Source organism: Dromiciops gliroides, chromosome 5 (genome assembly GCF_019393635.1).
Source record: "Dromiciops gliroides isolate mDroGli1 chromosome 5, mDroGli1.pri, whole genome shotgun sequence".
NCBI classification, from domain to species: domain Eukaryota; kingdom Metazoa; phylum Chordata; class Mammalia; order Microbiotheria; family Microbiotheriidae; genus Dromiciops; species Dromiciops gliroides.
In genome coordinates, this window is record NC_057865.1 from 148,225,667 (window position 1) to 148,238,325 (window position 12,659).

Genomic DNA, 12,659 nt, shown 5'->3' on the forward strand with positions numbered 1-12,659 from the left:
CAACAGATACTTTTTCCAAATTAAGCTTCATCTTCCCTCAGTTTTTCAGAAGTGGATTTTACTGTGCCTACTTTCATTGTTAAATTGATGCACCATAGTTTCTCAATTTCTGAGAAAATTTTTTAAATAGATATGGGCAAGAAAATACATGTTTTTCCCTACTTCTTCAAAGTTTACAACTTCAAAAATAGAGGGTAGTGAATCAGAAAAATTCACTTCAACTCGGCAAACACTTTCAAAGCATGTACTCTCTGAGGATTCTAGAAGCAAGCAAGAAAGAAAGGAAATAAGTATTTACTAAGCCCTTATTATATGCCAAATACTGTACTGAGCTCTCTACAAATATCCTTATGACAACCATGAGAGTTAGGTGTTATTATTACCCCCATTTTGCAGTTTAGGAAACTGAAGCAGACAGAGGCTAAGTGATTTGCCCAGGTTCATATACTTACTAAATGTCCGAGCCTGAATTTGAACTCAGGCCTTCCTAATTCCAGGCTCAGGCTTCCTGTGGTTCCTAATTCTACTGCATCATCTAACCATATCTCAGAGTTACAAAAATGTAATAAGACACAAACCCTACTCTTCAAGGTACTTATCATCTAATAGAGGGGATAAGACCTGTGAGATTTAAAATTGGATACTAGAGCATTAACCTCCCCTTTTAATCTTTCCCTTATTTATCTCCCAGACTAGTAAGTGGAAGAAGCCTCTGGTCTCTAGTTAGAGCTTTTATTGTTTGGAAATTACAAGGTGATGTTGATTAAAGAGATAAGAAAGTAGAAATACAAACAAATAGTCTTAAATCTAAGCTTAGTCTATATTCTGTATAAAACTCACCAAAAACCCATATAGGAATCACCAAAAAACCCAAGGCCACCTCTGAAGCTGAGAGCCACGTCAAGCACGTGCTGTTACGGCAAACTGGGCCAAGTAAAACCTTAGTGAGCGTCTGTGTGTGCAGCGCCAGTCAGTGGACGAGGAGTGAGGACAAAAGACCTCACTTCTGTTCTCTCCTTGCCTTTTAAGCTCACACCCTGGAAGTGGAGTGTCTAACAGACGGAGGTGGAGTGCATGGCCATTCGTCACGGTCTCTTCCCCGAAAGGGTGGTCCTTCAAAAAACTGGCGTCTTTCCGTTATCGCTAACTGACTGTTAAAAACTTTCACTTTTTACCACAGACCTATACCTAAACATCTGTGATTTAGTGCAGAAAATTGTTCCAGTCCATTTTAGTGAGTTTGTAAAAATGTAGGTTTTCATAAAACAGACAATAATGCAGTGGATAATAGCATATATTTTAATTCATTCCAATAAGTTGCTTTCAACATTTATTAAGGACCTCCTGTGTCTAGGACACAGGGTTAAAAAAGACAACAATGAAACAGTGTTCAAAGGGCTTATATAACTCATACAAAGAAAGACATAACATCTAAGTTGAGAGGCCCAGGGAGATGAAGAAGGGGAGCATGGAAAGAGAAATCCAAGGCAAAGGATATAGTGGGGTTATCAGCACCAGATAGGCAAAGATATAACCTAGTCTCTTGAAGGGATGGGATAGATCCATGAATTAACCAACAGAGAGGTCCCAGAAGGACTTTGATTAGATCACCTTCAGGCTTTGGCAGAAGGAGGAAGGGGATCTGTGATTGTTTGAGAGGCTCTCCCTGACTCGATCAAGAATGCTGGCTCCAGTCTCACACAACAGCCCCGCTTCATGATGTAGATGAAGTTTAGTGACTTTTCTTTGGAGAGAGAGGCTCTTGGGAACATCTGATTGCTTTCCCACTTCTAGTGTCACAGGAAAGGAGAGACTGCTTGGCAATATCACATGGGGTATGAGGAATTTCTAGCAGGGAAGTTTCCAGGCATGGATTTCAGAAAGGGATAGAGTAAGAAATATCTAGAGCAGAAACATCTTGTATCCCCACTGTACCCTACCCACCTCCCAAATAAAAGCTAAGTACAGAAAAATGTTCTGGGATATCACAAATGTGTGAAATGCAAAAGGAAGGTGGGATAGCACTATGAAAATTTCAAGAAAGTAGAAAAATAAAACTGAAGAAAGTGTACAATTCTTCAAAGAAAATGAGGAAGGCATCGGCATGGATTTTAATAGAGACATAGAAAGGCTTGGGTAAAGAAGAGGCTGGCATGAGAATGGACAATTGAGAATAGTCCAGTTTGGCATAATGTATAGCAAGTGAAAGGATTCATTCAGGTCAACATATGTGAGTAAAAAGAGTAAGATCTCTCAATAACTAATGTGGAAGATGCTATTATTGGCCCCTAGCAAACTAGGTACTTAATGTACAGAGTAGACAAAAGATGGCATTTGGGTCGGTGTTATTTATCCTAAGGTGATTTAACATATAATTAGACAATCTTCAGTTCCAAAGACTAACTACGTTTTACCTTGACAGCTTAATGTAGTCTAACAGTCAAAACCCTGAGATTTATACCTGAAAAGAATTCAACATTGTATTCTTTGAAATATAGAATCAGATGGTCTCCATGTAAGCTATTATGATATTTGCTTGATTCTCCAATATTCTGAAGGGTTAAGTGTATATTTATTTCTATGCAGGTATATGGGCAACAGAAATATTAGAAAGACATTAAAAATCATGATCATTTGATCTGGTTTGTGAAGACAAACTTCTGGAATATATAAAAGAACAATTTATTTCAGTATAATTATTATTGAATATTTGCATATTTATGGTCCAGAATTATGTTAGCTAATATTCATCAAGAGTATACTGTGCCGCTCCCACGCTTGACTAGATTTTTAAATATCCTGGGGTTAATGTAAACTTTGGATAGTCCATCTCTTTTCTCTTTCTTACTGAATGACCAGCAAACCTTATTTTCTGGTCATATGTGTCCTTGACAATACTCTTTATGCCACTTCTCACTTAAAAGTCATCACTAGCAACATGCTACAGCCTGCTCAGAACCACTGTGTGTCTTTCCATTGCCTTTTATTTCATTTGTAAATTTTTATTCTTCTGTTTGCAACCAAGGGATATCACTAGGAAAATACTGATGTTAAAGAAATAACCCTTTGAGGAAGTGAGTAGCTTGGAATCACTGAAATCACTTCATCAGTGCCCAGAGTGATCCAATTCTCTCCCTTCTATTTACTCAGTTCTGGACCCAGTAGACAAGCCTTTGTCCTTTTTAATTTCTTGGTCCTGATTGATGTATAATTGATCCCAAGGCTGCCTCTCTACATACTAAGCCAAGATGACCTTAAGAATGTCCAAATTAAATTAATATTTGTGGATTAAGAATTGGATGATAGGGCAGCTAGGTGGCACAGTAGATAAAGCACCAGCCCTGGATTCAGGAGGACCTGAGTTCAAATCCGACCTCAGACACTTGACACTTACTAGCTGTGTGACCCTGGGCAAGTCACTTAACCCCAATTGCCTCACCAAAAAAAAAAAAGAGAGAGAGAATTGAATGATACTTTACTTCTTCAAGTTCTTTTTCAGCACTTTACTGTGTCTGTGAAAACCAAAGGGTCATGCCTGAGAGTCATGTTGTGCTTTTTGTCCCTTTCACAAGTTTCTATATTGCCCGACTGCCAGTTCTTCACCTGGTGGCAGCCCTTCTGGTGATGAGCCCAACCGTATTTACTCAGTCTGGTTCTTGAACAACAGATAAACAGCCAGTTATGAGGTCATCTTCAAACCCTTTACAACTTTGTAGAACCCCCTTAGGCTTGTTCTCCATTGGCAAAGACTTCGAGAACACTTAGTCTTCTAGTACCAAGGGAGTTGAAATTCTGGAAGTGAGACCAAGTCAAAGGTGGGGATTATGTGGTGGCAGAGAGAAATCAGAATGAGAATAAGGAAAGAAGAGCCCAAGTTTATTACTAGGGAAGAAAAGAGAAGGCATGATAAATAGGTAGGTCCAAAGAGGCAAATACAGGAGATTATGAATTCCTTGAGGGCAAGATCCAATGAGGTTCCCGGACATTGGTTTACTCCTAGAAGTCTTCCATTAAATGTTAGTGAATTAAATCCAAATGTGTCTTTCACTTTTCCATCAAGTGTAGTCAAGCTGCAAATTTGGCCTCTCTTTCACCAGCCTGTCTTTGAGGAGTTATGATCAGAAGGTCAAGAGTAGATGACACCCTATCCCATAAGGAGAACTTTTTTTCACCCCAGGGGCAGCCAACCCAATCACCAGCAGTGCTTGTGCTTATCTGAGCGGCTTTCCCTCACTGCTCTGACAGTTACTAGCCGGCCATATGTTACATGGGCTTCGGACTGGGCTCCAGCTGCTGCTCCTCCTCCTTCACTCTGGCCCTCAGCACCAGGTCCTGTCTTCTTAAAACTCCCAAAGGTCCAGGCAGCATTTTAGAAAAGGGAATCAGTGGTTCATTGCCCACAGATCATATATTCTAAAGATTTATTTTGGTTCTAGTTTAATTCTACCCATTTGAAACTATGAGATGATCATTACACCAAGTGACAAAAATCCAGTGTGGCAAAAAAAAAAACAAAAAAACCTCATCCCAACCTTAATCCATGGCCCTGTCTATAATTGAACTTGTATTAAATATTAAGCAATCTTTCATACTAATCATAAGTATATTCTTGAACACATCGAAAACTATTTCTACTCAAAATTTATAACATTTTGGAGGCTTAATTATCATACTTGAAGGTCAAACTGTGCTGTATTGCAATAAAATACAAAAAAAGTAATAAAGGAATTATTCCTGGGGAGATGAAAGTCTAGGTTCATAGCTCATTAAATGGTAACTTCACAGACCGTGTCTAATTTGTCATATTTAGCTCGGGAAGTTTAATGCATTTGAATTACAAATGAGGCAAAAGGATACCTGAGGCAAAAAATACCTTGGGTCTTCAAATACTATAGAAATTTGGAAGCTATAGCTCCTTTAACATGTTACCTTTATTTGTAAGATTTGCCTGTTAGTCACATTATACTAGCCTAACTCTAAGGCTGAGCCTGGGTAAGTAATTAGCAATAATAACACAAAAGCTGGTTAACAGCTTCTTCTTTGATCTGAGAATCAATTAGCCATTATAACTCCCCTCTTGTTTTTTGCAGTGTATAGCCAAGACCTCTATCATTTTTATTGACGACCAGTTTGCTAAATTTTAGCAGTATTATTATAGAATACATATCTATGTAGAGTAAAATTTTCTTTATGATAAGTCAGCTCAAAGAAAAACTCATATTATTTAGAAATTTTCATATGACTAGAAATAATGCTGGGTTTGAGGATCCTTAGACAGGTTGTCATGTCTTCTTTGAGGTGCCTGTATGCTGCCTTATGAAGGCACATAAATATACTCACACATGCGCACACACATATATTATACATATATACACATACATATTTAAATCAATTAAGCTTTATTCCATTTTTAGCATATGGTTTTGCCCTTGGGTACAAGTTGAAAATGAGAAGAATTTCATCCATATCATTTATTTACTTTAGAATTTTGTTTGTGATTTAGCCCATCAGGAAAAAAAAAAGTGTGAAAAAATATACTTTTTTTTTTTGCGGGGCAGTGGGGGTTAAGTGACTTGCCCAGGGTCACACAGCTAGTAAATGTCAAGTGTATGAGGCCAGATTTAAACTCAGATCCTCCTGAATCCAGGGCTGGTGCTTTATCCACTGCGCCACCTAGCTGCCCCTAAAATATACTATTCTTCATAATAGTATTTGCACAGGGGATTGACTAGTGAAAGGTACAAAAGCCACATAATTATAACCTCTAATATCCAAATGAAATAATAGAAGCAAACCATTGTGGAATCACAATCTTTTTAGACTTTTCTTCCCCTATCTTCAAAACAAAGCCACCATCTTTTTACCCCATGACTTACATAGAGTTTTTGGTTTTGGTTTTGGTTTTCTTTTTTGTGGGACAATGAGTATTAAGTGACTTGCCCAGGGTCACACAGCTAGTAAGTGTCAAGTGTCTGAGACTAGATTTGAACTCAGTTCTTCCTGAATCCAGGGCCAGTGCTTTATCCACAGCCCCACCTAGCTTCCCTCTTAAATAGAGTTTTAAAGACAATTGATTTACATTTTGAGATCCTGGAGAAAAGGTCTTCTTCCATAAATGCAAGCTGTTATTAAAAAATTAAAATAAATAATTTAGTTATCTTAAAGCATCCTGGATCATATTCTAAGTGTTGACCTTAAAGGGAGGGATCATCGGATCATAAATTTAGAGCTGGAGGTTACCCTAGAGGTCATTTGGTACAACCTTTTCATTTTACAGATAAGGAAACTGAGGACCAGAAAGGTGGGATAACTTGCCCAGGGTCAGAGGTGTAGTAACTAACATTTTAACCCAGATCCTTTTGTCTCCAAATCTATTACCTTTTCAAATATATTATGCTGCTTCCATATATCACGATTCTCACTGTAATAAGATTTAGATTAAGTTACATACATTGAAATAGGAATAGAAGGTGTTTTTATATATAGTGGTTGTAATATCATTTAATAGTATGCTATAAAATGGTATTTGCAATTGGGCTATCAAAAACTTTGATGAAAAACTTTTGCCCCTTGTGTTTTTTTTAATTGGGCAGTGATTTTTTAAAATTAATATTCACCTTAATTTTTTGCTTCATTTATACCTGTCAATGACTAATAATTCTCACATTCCTTTGACCTTACATTTAAACTATTGACTGTGAAACCTTTTTTAAAGAGATCAGAAAAGGACACATCCTGCTCTGGAAAATTTTGATTCTCAACTCACATTCCCTCTTTTACCTTATTTACTCTGTCTTTTGGACATAAAACATTTGTGTTTGGTCTTTTCATATCTGCTTCACTTAATAATCCTCATTCTTATTCTTTCCCTACTAAATTACCTTTTGAAAATACCTTTTTTTTAAAAAAGGCTCCTTTTTTTTAAAAGATATCTTGTAATGTTTTGTGAATCCTTTGGAGAACAGTACAGCTGCATGAAGAATAAGTGTTGTTGCCACTTACTTTTCAAAACAAATTCTAAAGTGTTTTCTAAAACCAAGAATTCATTGTTTCATCTAATCCCCAACTGCATTGTGCTTTTTTAAATCCCTTTTTATGTGTTGGATAGGAAAATGTAAGCCTGATCCTTGAGTCATTGCATTGTCCATCAACAATTCAATGTTGTGAAAATGTTTATCTCTAGCCAAGACTTGAATCAAACTGAGCTCCAGGTAAAATGCCCATCTCTGTTTGTTGGAATCCCTAATTCTGTTCAAATTCACATAGCCACTTGCCATCTGAGGCCCTTTCCTGAGCCCTCTATTTATTAGTGCTTCCTCCCAAATATTTTATATTCATTTTGTAGAATTGTGTATTTACTTATCACAGTAGGCATTGCTTCTCCTTAATAGAGTGTAAGTTCCTTGAGGGCAGGAACAGTTTTTGTTTCTTCTGAGCATCTCTGGTGTCTCCTATGGTATCTGATGCTTGTGACAACTGTCTGCAGGATCTCTGTTGTCTTTGTTGCTAATGCCAATAGGCTTTTTTTTCTGACTTCATCCATCTTGAGATCTCTGCCATTTTTGATACAACAGGGCAGCCCTCCTTTTCGTTACTCTCTCCTCCCTGGATTTTCATGGCACTTCTCTGTTGTGATTCTCTACATGTGGTCAGACTTCATGGTAACTTTCCTGTTCTCTTTCTATATTCTCTCCCATTGTGATCTAAACAATTTGCATAGGGTCAAGTATCATCTGTAGTCCACATCTACACATACAGCTCTCATCTGTCCTCACCTCTAGTTCTTCATCTCCAACCATGTGTTAAATATCTCCATCTCAATGTCTCATAGGCTATCAAACTGAACATGTCTAAACTGAATTTATTATACATATTTTTTTCTCTCCAAACCAAACCTTTTTCCTCATTTCCCTATTTTTATATAAACATCAGCATTCTCCCATTCACCCAGCATTTATTACATACCTGGGGACAAGGACAATAATGAAACAGTCTTTGCCTTCACAAAGTAACATTCTTTTCAGGGAAGTGATGAAAAATGTTACCCAGCTCCTAACAGAAATGTGATGGATTCAGGGTATAGTTTCTGACATGGGGATTAGGATAATTCAGAAGTTTCTCCTGTGAGATGCAAAACCAAAGATGACCAGAAAACAGGACAAATGGATCAATGAATTAAGGGACTATTAAAGTTTAGCTTGGCCAACTAGATATCAGGACAGACATACATAAGAAGTAAGGGGAGATAAAATTCTATAGCAGGAAAGTAAGTTGAGTGTGGCTACTACCTGACCAGAGCTAGGAGACAGACATAACCCCAAAGGTCAGGACCATCATTTCAAAAAAATCCCCCTCACTCTCAGGAATATGAAAAGCAGCTGGGCTTTCCCCACCCCAAAAAGGAAATTTCCATTTTTAGGTGGATACTCCATCCATCCTCTATAAAAGATTTTGGCTTCCTTCTGTTCTGGGAGGAGGATGTTTCTAAACTACCTTCTCCCAGGGGTGGTCTTTGACTTCCCATTCAATCACTTTCTCTAGCACCAAATAAAAGACCACTTTAATTCTAACTGGACTGTGTGTGAGAATGTACTTCTTTTTTTTTGTTTTTGTTTTTGTTTTTGTTTTTGCAGGCAATGGGGGTTAAGTGACTTGCCCAGGGTCACACAGCTAGTAAGTGTCAAGTGTCTGAGGCCGGATTTGAACTCAGGTACTCCTGAATTCAGGGCCGGTGCTTTAACCACTGCGCCATCTAGCTGCCCCCGAGAATGTACTTCTTTACAGAGCAATAATTAAGGACCCCCCTTTTCCCCTGGGAGAGTTTCAGACATATATTTTTGGATGTAGACAATGAAGAAATTAATTTTTCTTGACTACACATGTTGCTTACATTTTATTTACATTATATTTTGTTTCCCTTGTTTTTGTATGGGGAGGGGATAGTATGGAGAAAAATAAATATTTCTTAATTTAAAAAATTAAATTAAATTAAAAATAAAAACATTCTTTTGGGGAAATTTTGTACATAATATAAATACAAGATAATTTGGGAGAGGGAGGCACTAGCAGCTATTGTGATCAGAAAGACTTCCTAGAGAAAGTTGTTCTTGAGATGGATTCTAAGAGGGAATAAATTCTAGCCTCAAAGGAAAGCCAATGCAAAAACTGCAAATTGCATGTTCACTGATGAAGAACTTTCCTTATCAAGAATTCTCTTCTTCAAATCAATCTTATGCCTCTCCTTCCCCATATCCCTCCAATAAAACGTAACCTCCTTGAGGTCAAGGATTGTCTTTTGCATTTCCAATTCCTGGCACACAGAATTCTATTACTAGATGTTTGTTGATTGCGATTAGTAAAGAATAAACAGAAACTAAGGTACTATAGGAGTTCTGAGAAGGAAAAGATCAATGTGTAAACACTCCTAGAAATTAGAGATCCAAAGTGGCTAACTGGTACCTGAATCACCACATTCATCAAAAACAAAAGTGCAGTGATGAGGCTGTAAATGTTTTGTTTACTCACCTATATTCATAAACAGAGTTCTATGGGATACTTGCCACCAGTCTTTCTGCATTTAATTTCATTCATTTTAATTTCTCAAGTCTTTGTAGTTTCATCCCCCTGGGTATCTATTAATAATTTACTTCCTTTCACTATTTACCCTATAAATAAAGGAGAACCCATTCATAGCATCAACATTCAAGGATAGGATAACAAACAAGTTATGTAGTATGTTAATTCAAGATTTTAATATATAATATATTATGTATTGATTTATTTACTATATGAAGCTCATGTTTCAGAAGATCTGATCTGACCAGATATGGATTTGTCATGATGAACAATTTCATGTCAAGAATCTGTTATCTTTACCATAAACAATTTCTTTTAGATAAAATGCAAAAATTATGTGTACAAATATTTTAGGCTACTTTATCACTTTCACCTAAATTCTCTTTAAAAGTTACAGGGAAGGGGGCAGATAGGTGGCACAGTGGATAGAGCACTGGACCTGGATTCAGGAGGACCTGAGTTCAAATCCGGCCTCATACACTTGACACTTACTAGCTGGGTGACCCTGGGCAAGTCACTTAACCCTCATTGCCCTGCAAAAACGAACAAAACAAAAAAATTCCAGGGAATTTACTTATTGGTAGCCACCAACCTGGATTGTTTCATTATCTTTATACTTATTATAAAATTAAGCTTTTCTTTTGCTAGTCATCTTTAACTTTATTTTTTTTCTTCTCTTTTCTTGTTTCAGCTCCAACAGAGGCCACTCTGCATCCACATCTTGGTAAGTGTTTAAGAGCTACATATTATTAACTTTATTACACATGTTATTCGGTAAGATACATCTCTAAATTTTTGTTTTCTTTCTACATCCTCCTTTCTCTTCTCTGAATCTCTGTAGGATAATGCCTGTGTTATACAGTGCAGTAGTTGATTGTGTATTGTCTGATATTGTTCTCTAGTTGTTTCATTTATTTTAAGTCTTACCTCCTGAGTAGATGGCCCATCCTGACGAAGGCCATAATGTGCCACTTGATGTCTCTTCCTTAATTCTTACAGCTCTTACCCAGATTCTCCATAGAGAACCTCCCAGGTGTTAGCCGGCAGTCCTGGATAAAGCAGGTGTATACCCACTCTCAGAAATCTTTAGAAACGTTTGAAGTAAGAAACATCATCTTAGAAACCCTGGAGAATTAAAAGATGCATGAATTTGGAGCTATGCAGCTAGATGCCTCAGTGTCTGGAAAGCCAGACCTAGAGTCAGAAAGAACTGAGTTCAGATCTGGATTCAAACACTTACTAGCTCTGGGGAAGTCACTTAATCCTGCTTGCCTCACTTTCCTCATCTGTCAAATGAACTAGAGAAGGAAATGGCAAACTACTCCAATATCTTCACCAAGAAAACCCCAAATGGGGTCACAGAGAGGCTGGATATGACTGAAAGGACTGAACAACCAAAAATTCATGTCATGTTTTGGTCCCAGATGTGCTCTAGAATGGGGTGGAAAATGGACAACTTTCACCATTGCCCACCACAGTGTCTAAACGTGAAATTAAACAGGGTTCTCCATGGTGGAGAGATATATTCAACTAAGAAGTGAATTCTTAAGAGAAGAATTAATGTGGCCATTTCTTTGAAAGAGAAAGTGAAACAATGGAAAGGTCCTCTTAGCAGTGCCTTGTTAAACAACTAAATCTTCTCATTTTTATTATACTCTTTTAGTCCCAACATGGACTCATTGCCCTTTTTAGCAGAAGGAAAAATAACAGTTTAAGCATGAACCACTGAACTTTGTAAAATAAAAGACATTCTTGGTGAGCTAAAAACTTGATTTAGTGTTAGCCATTTTCAGAATAGCTTCCTACATTATCCAACTTTAGAGGAGATGAAAGCTCTAGTCCTGATGGGTTTACTTCTCCTTAGGTAGCCACCACTATGGGATTTTAGCATGGGTCAGTTATTTGCCTTTAGGGCTTTTGCTTTGAACCTTTGAGTCCAATTAATTTATTTTTTTTTTCTTTTTGGAAAAGCTGCCTCTGGAAGCACTACTTTTATGTATGCTATAGCTTTGGGGCTTATTTAATTTGGCAGACAAACTTAGATGCTTGGAAGCCCTGCTTCTTGGCAACAAGAGAAATATAGTGACCCTGAGAGGCCCAGCATCAGCTTTGCTGTGTTGGATATTGGAGAGAGCCGAAGACTCGGGGTACTTCATTCAACTTCCCTTATTGCTGAGAGACATGATTAATCCATTCCCCTGTGCAGAATAAATCATTATTTGCTGCCAGCATAAATCCCCATTCTACCTGTTCCTTTACCTCCAAGCATTCATCTCAATACAGGCTGAAACACTGGTTGCCAATTCCTTCATTACATGTTAACTTGCTGAAATGCCCACAGTAAAAGCAAAGAGTGTTTTGAGAAGTATATCCACAGTGATTTAAATAGGAAAATATTGCCCAATGAGTTTGAACTATGCCTCCTGGTATTCAATAATTATTCCCCATTTCTAGTGATTTTTATGGAGTTATTGGTAAATAAGCAATCATTTTATAGTATATAAAAAGAAAAAAAAACATCATTTTCTACTGTTTTAATTCAAAGTTCAAAAGATTAAGGAAGTTTCCTTTAACAAAGACTTAGGCTCATAAAATCAGCATAACTGAAATAAATGAATGATTTTGGGGCAGCTAGATGGCACAGTGGATAAAAGACCATCCCTGGGTTCAGAAGGACCTGAGTTCAAATGGAGCCTCAGACACTTGACACTTACTAGCTGTGTGACCCTGGGCAAGTCACTTAACCCTCATTGCCCTGCCCTGCCCTTCCCACCCCCTGCAAAAAACAAAAAGGAAAAAAAGAATCATTTTTTTAAAACCTGCGAATACATATGTGAATATGGATAGAGGGATGATGGCATTTTGGTATCAACAAGACCTAGGTTTGAGTATTTCCCTGTGACACATGCTGGCTGTGTCATAGCCCCTCAGTGCTCTAGGCAATTCTCTAAGATAGATCATAGATGAGTGACTGATGTCCACAATAGAAGTTTCCTACACTTCCTTGAATAGTATATGTCCAGACTGCTGTCTCTTTTTATAAAAATAAACACTGGACCTGTGACTTCCTTGTTACAGGGAAG

General features: G+C 37.5%; 1 protein-coding gene across 4 annotated transcripts in view; it reads left to right on the forward strand.

Annotated features, from left to right (window-relative positions):
• Positions 1-12,659, forward strand: part of RELN (reelin) — a 577,995-nt gene that overhangs the window by 232,704 nt on the left and 332,632 nt on the right. For all 4 annotated transcript variants that reach the window (XM_043965756.1, XM_043965757.1, XM_043965754.1 and 1 more), the window contains exon 5: positions 10,268-10,300. In XM_043965756.1, the coding sequence (XP_043821691.1) occupies positions 10,268-10,300 (33 nt within the window). The remainder of the gene's footprint in view (positions 1-10,267; positions 10,301-12,659) is intronic.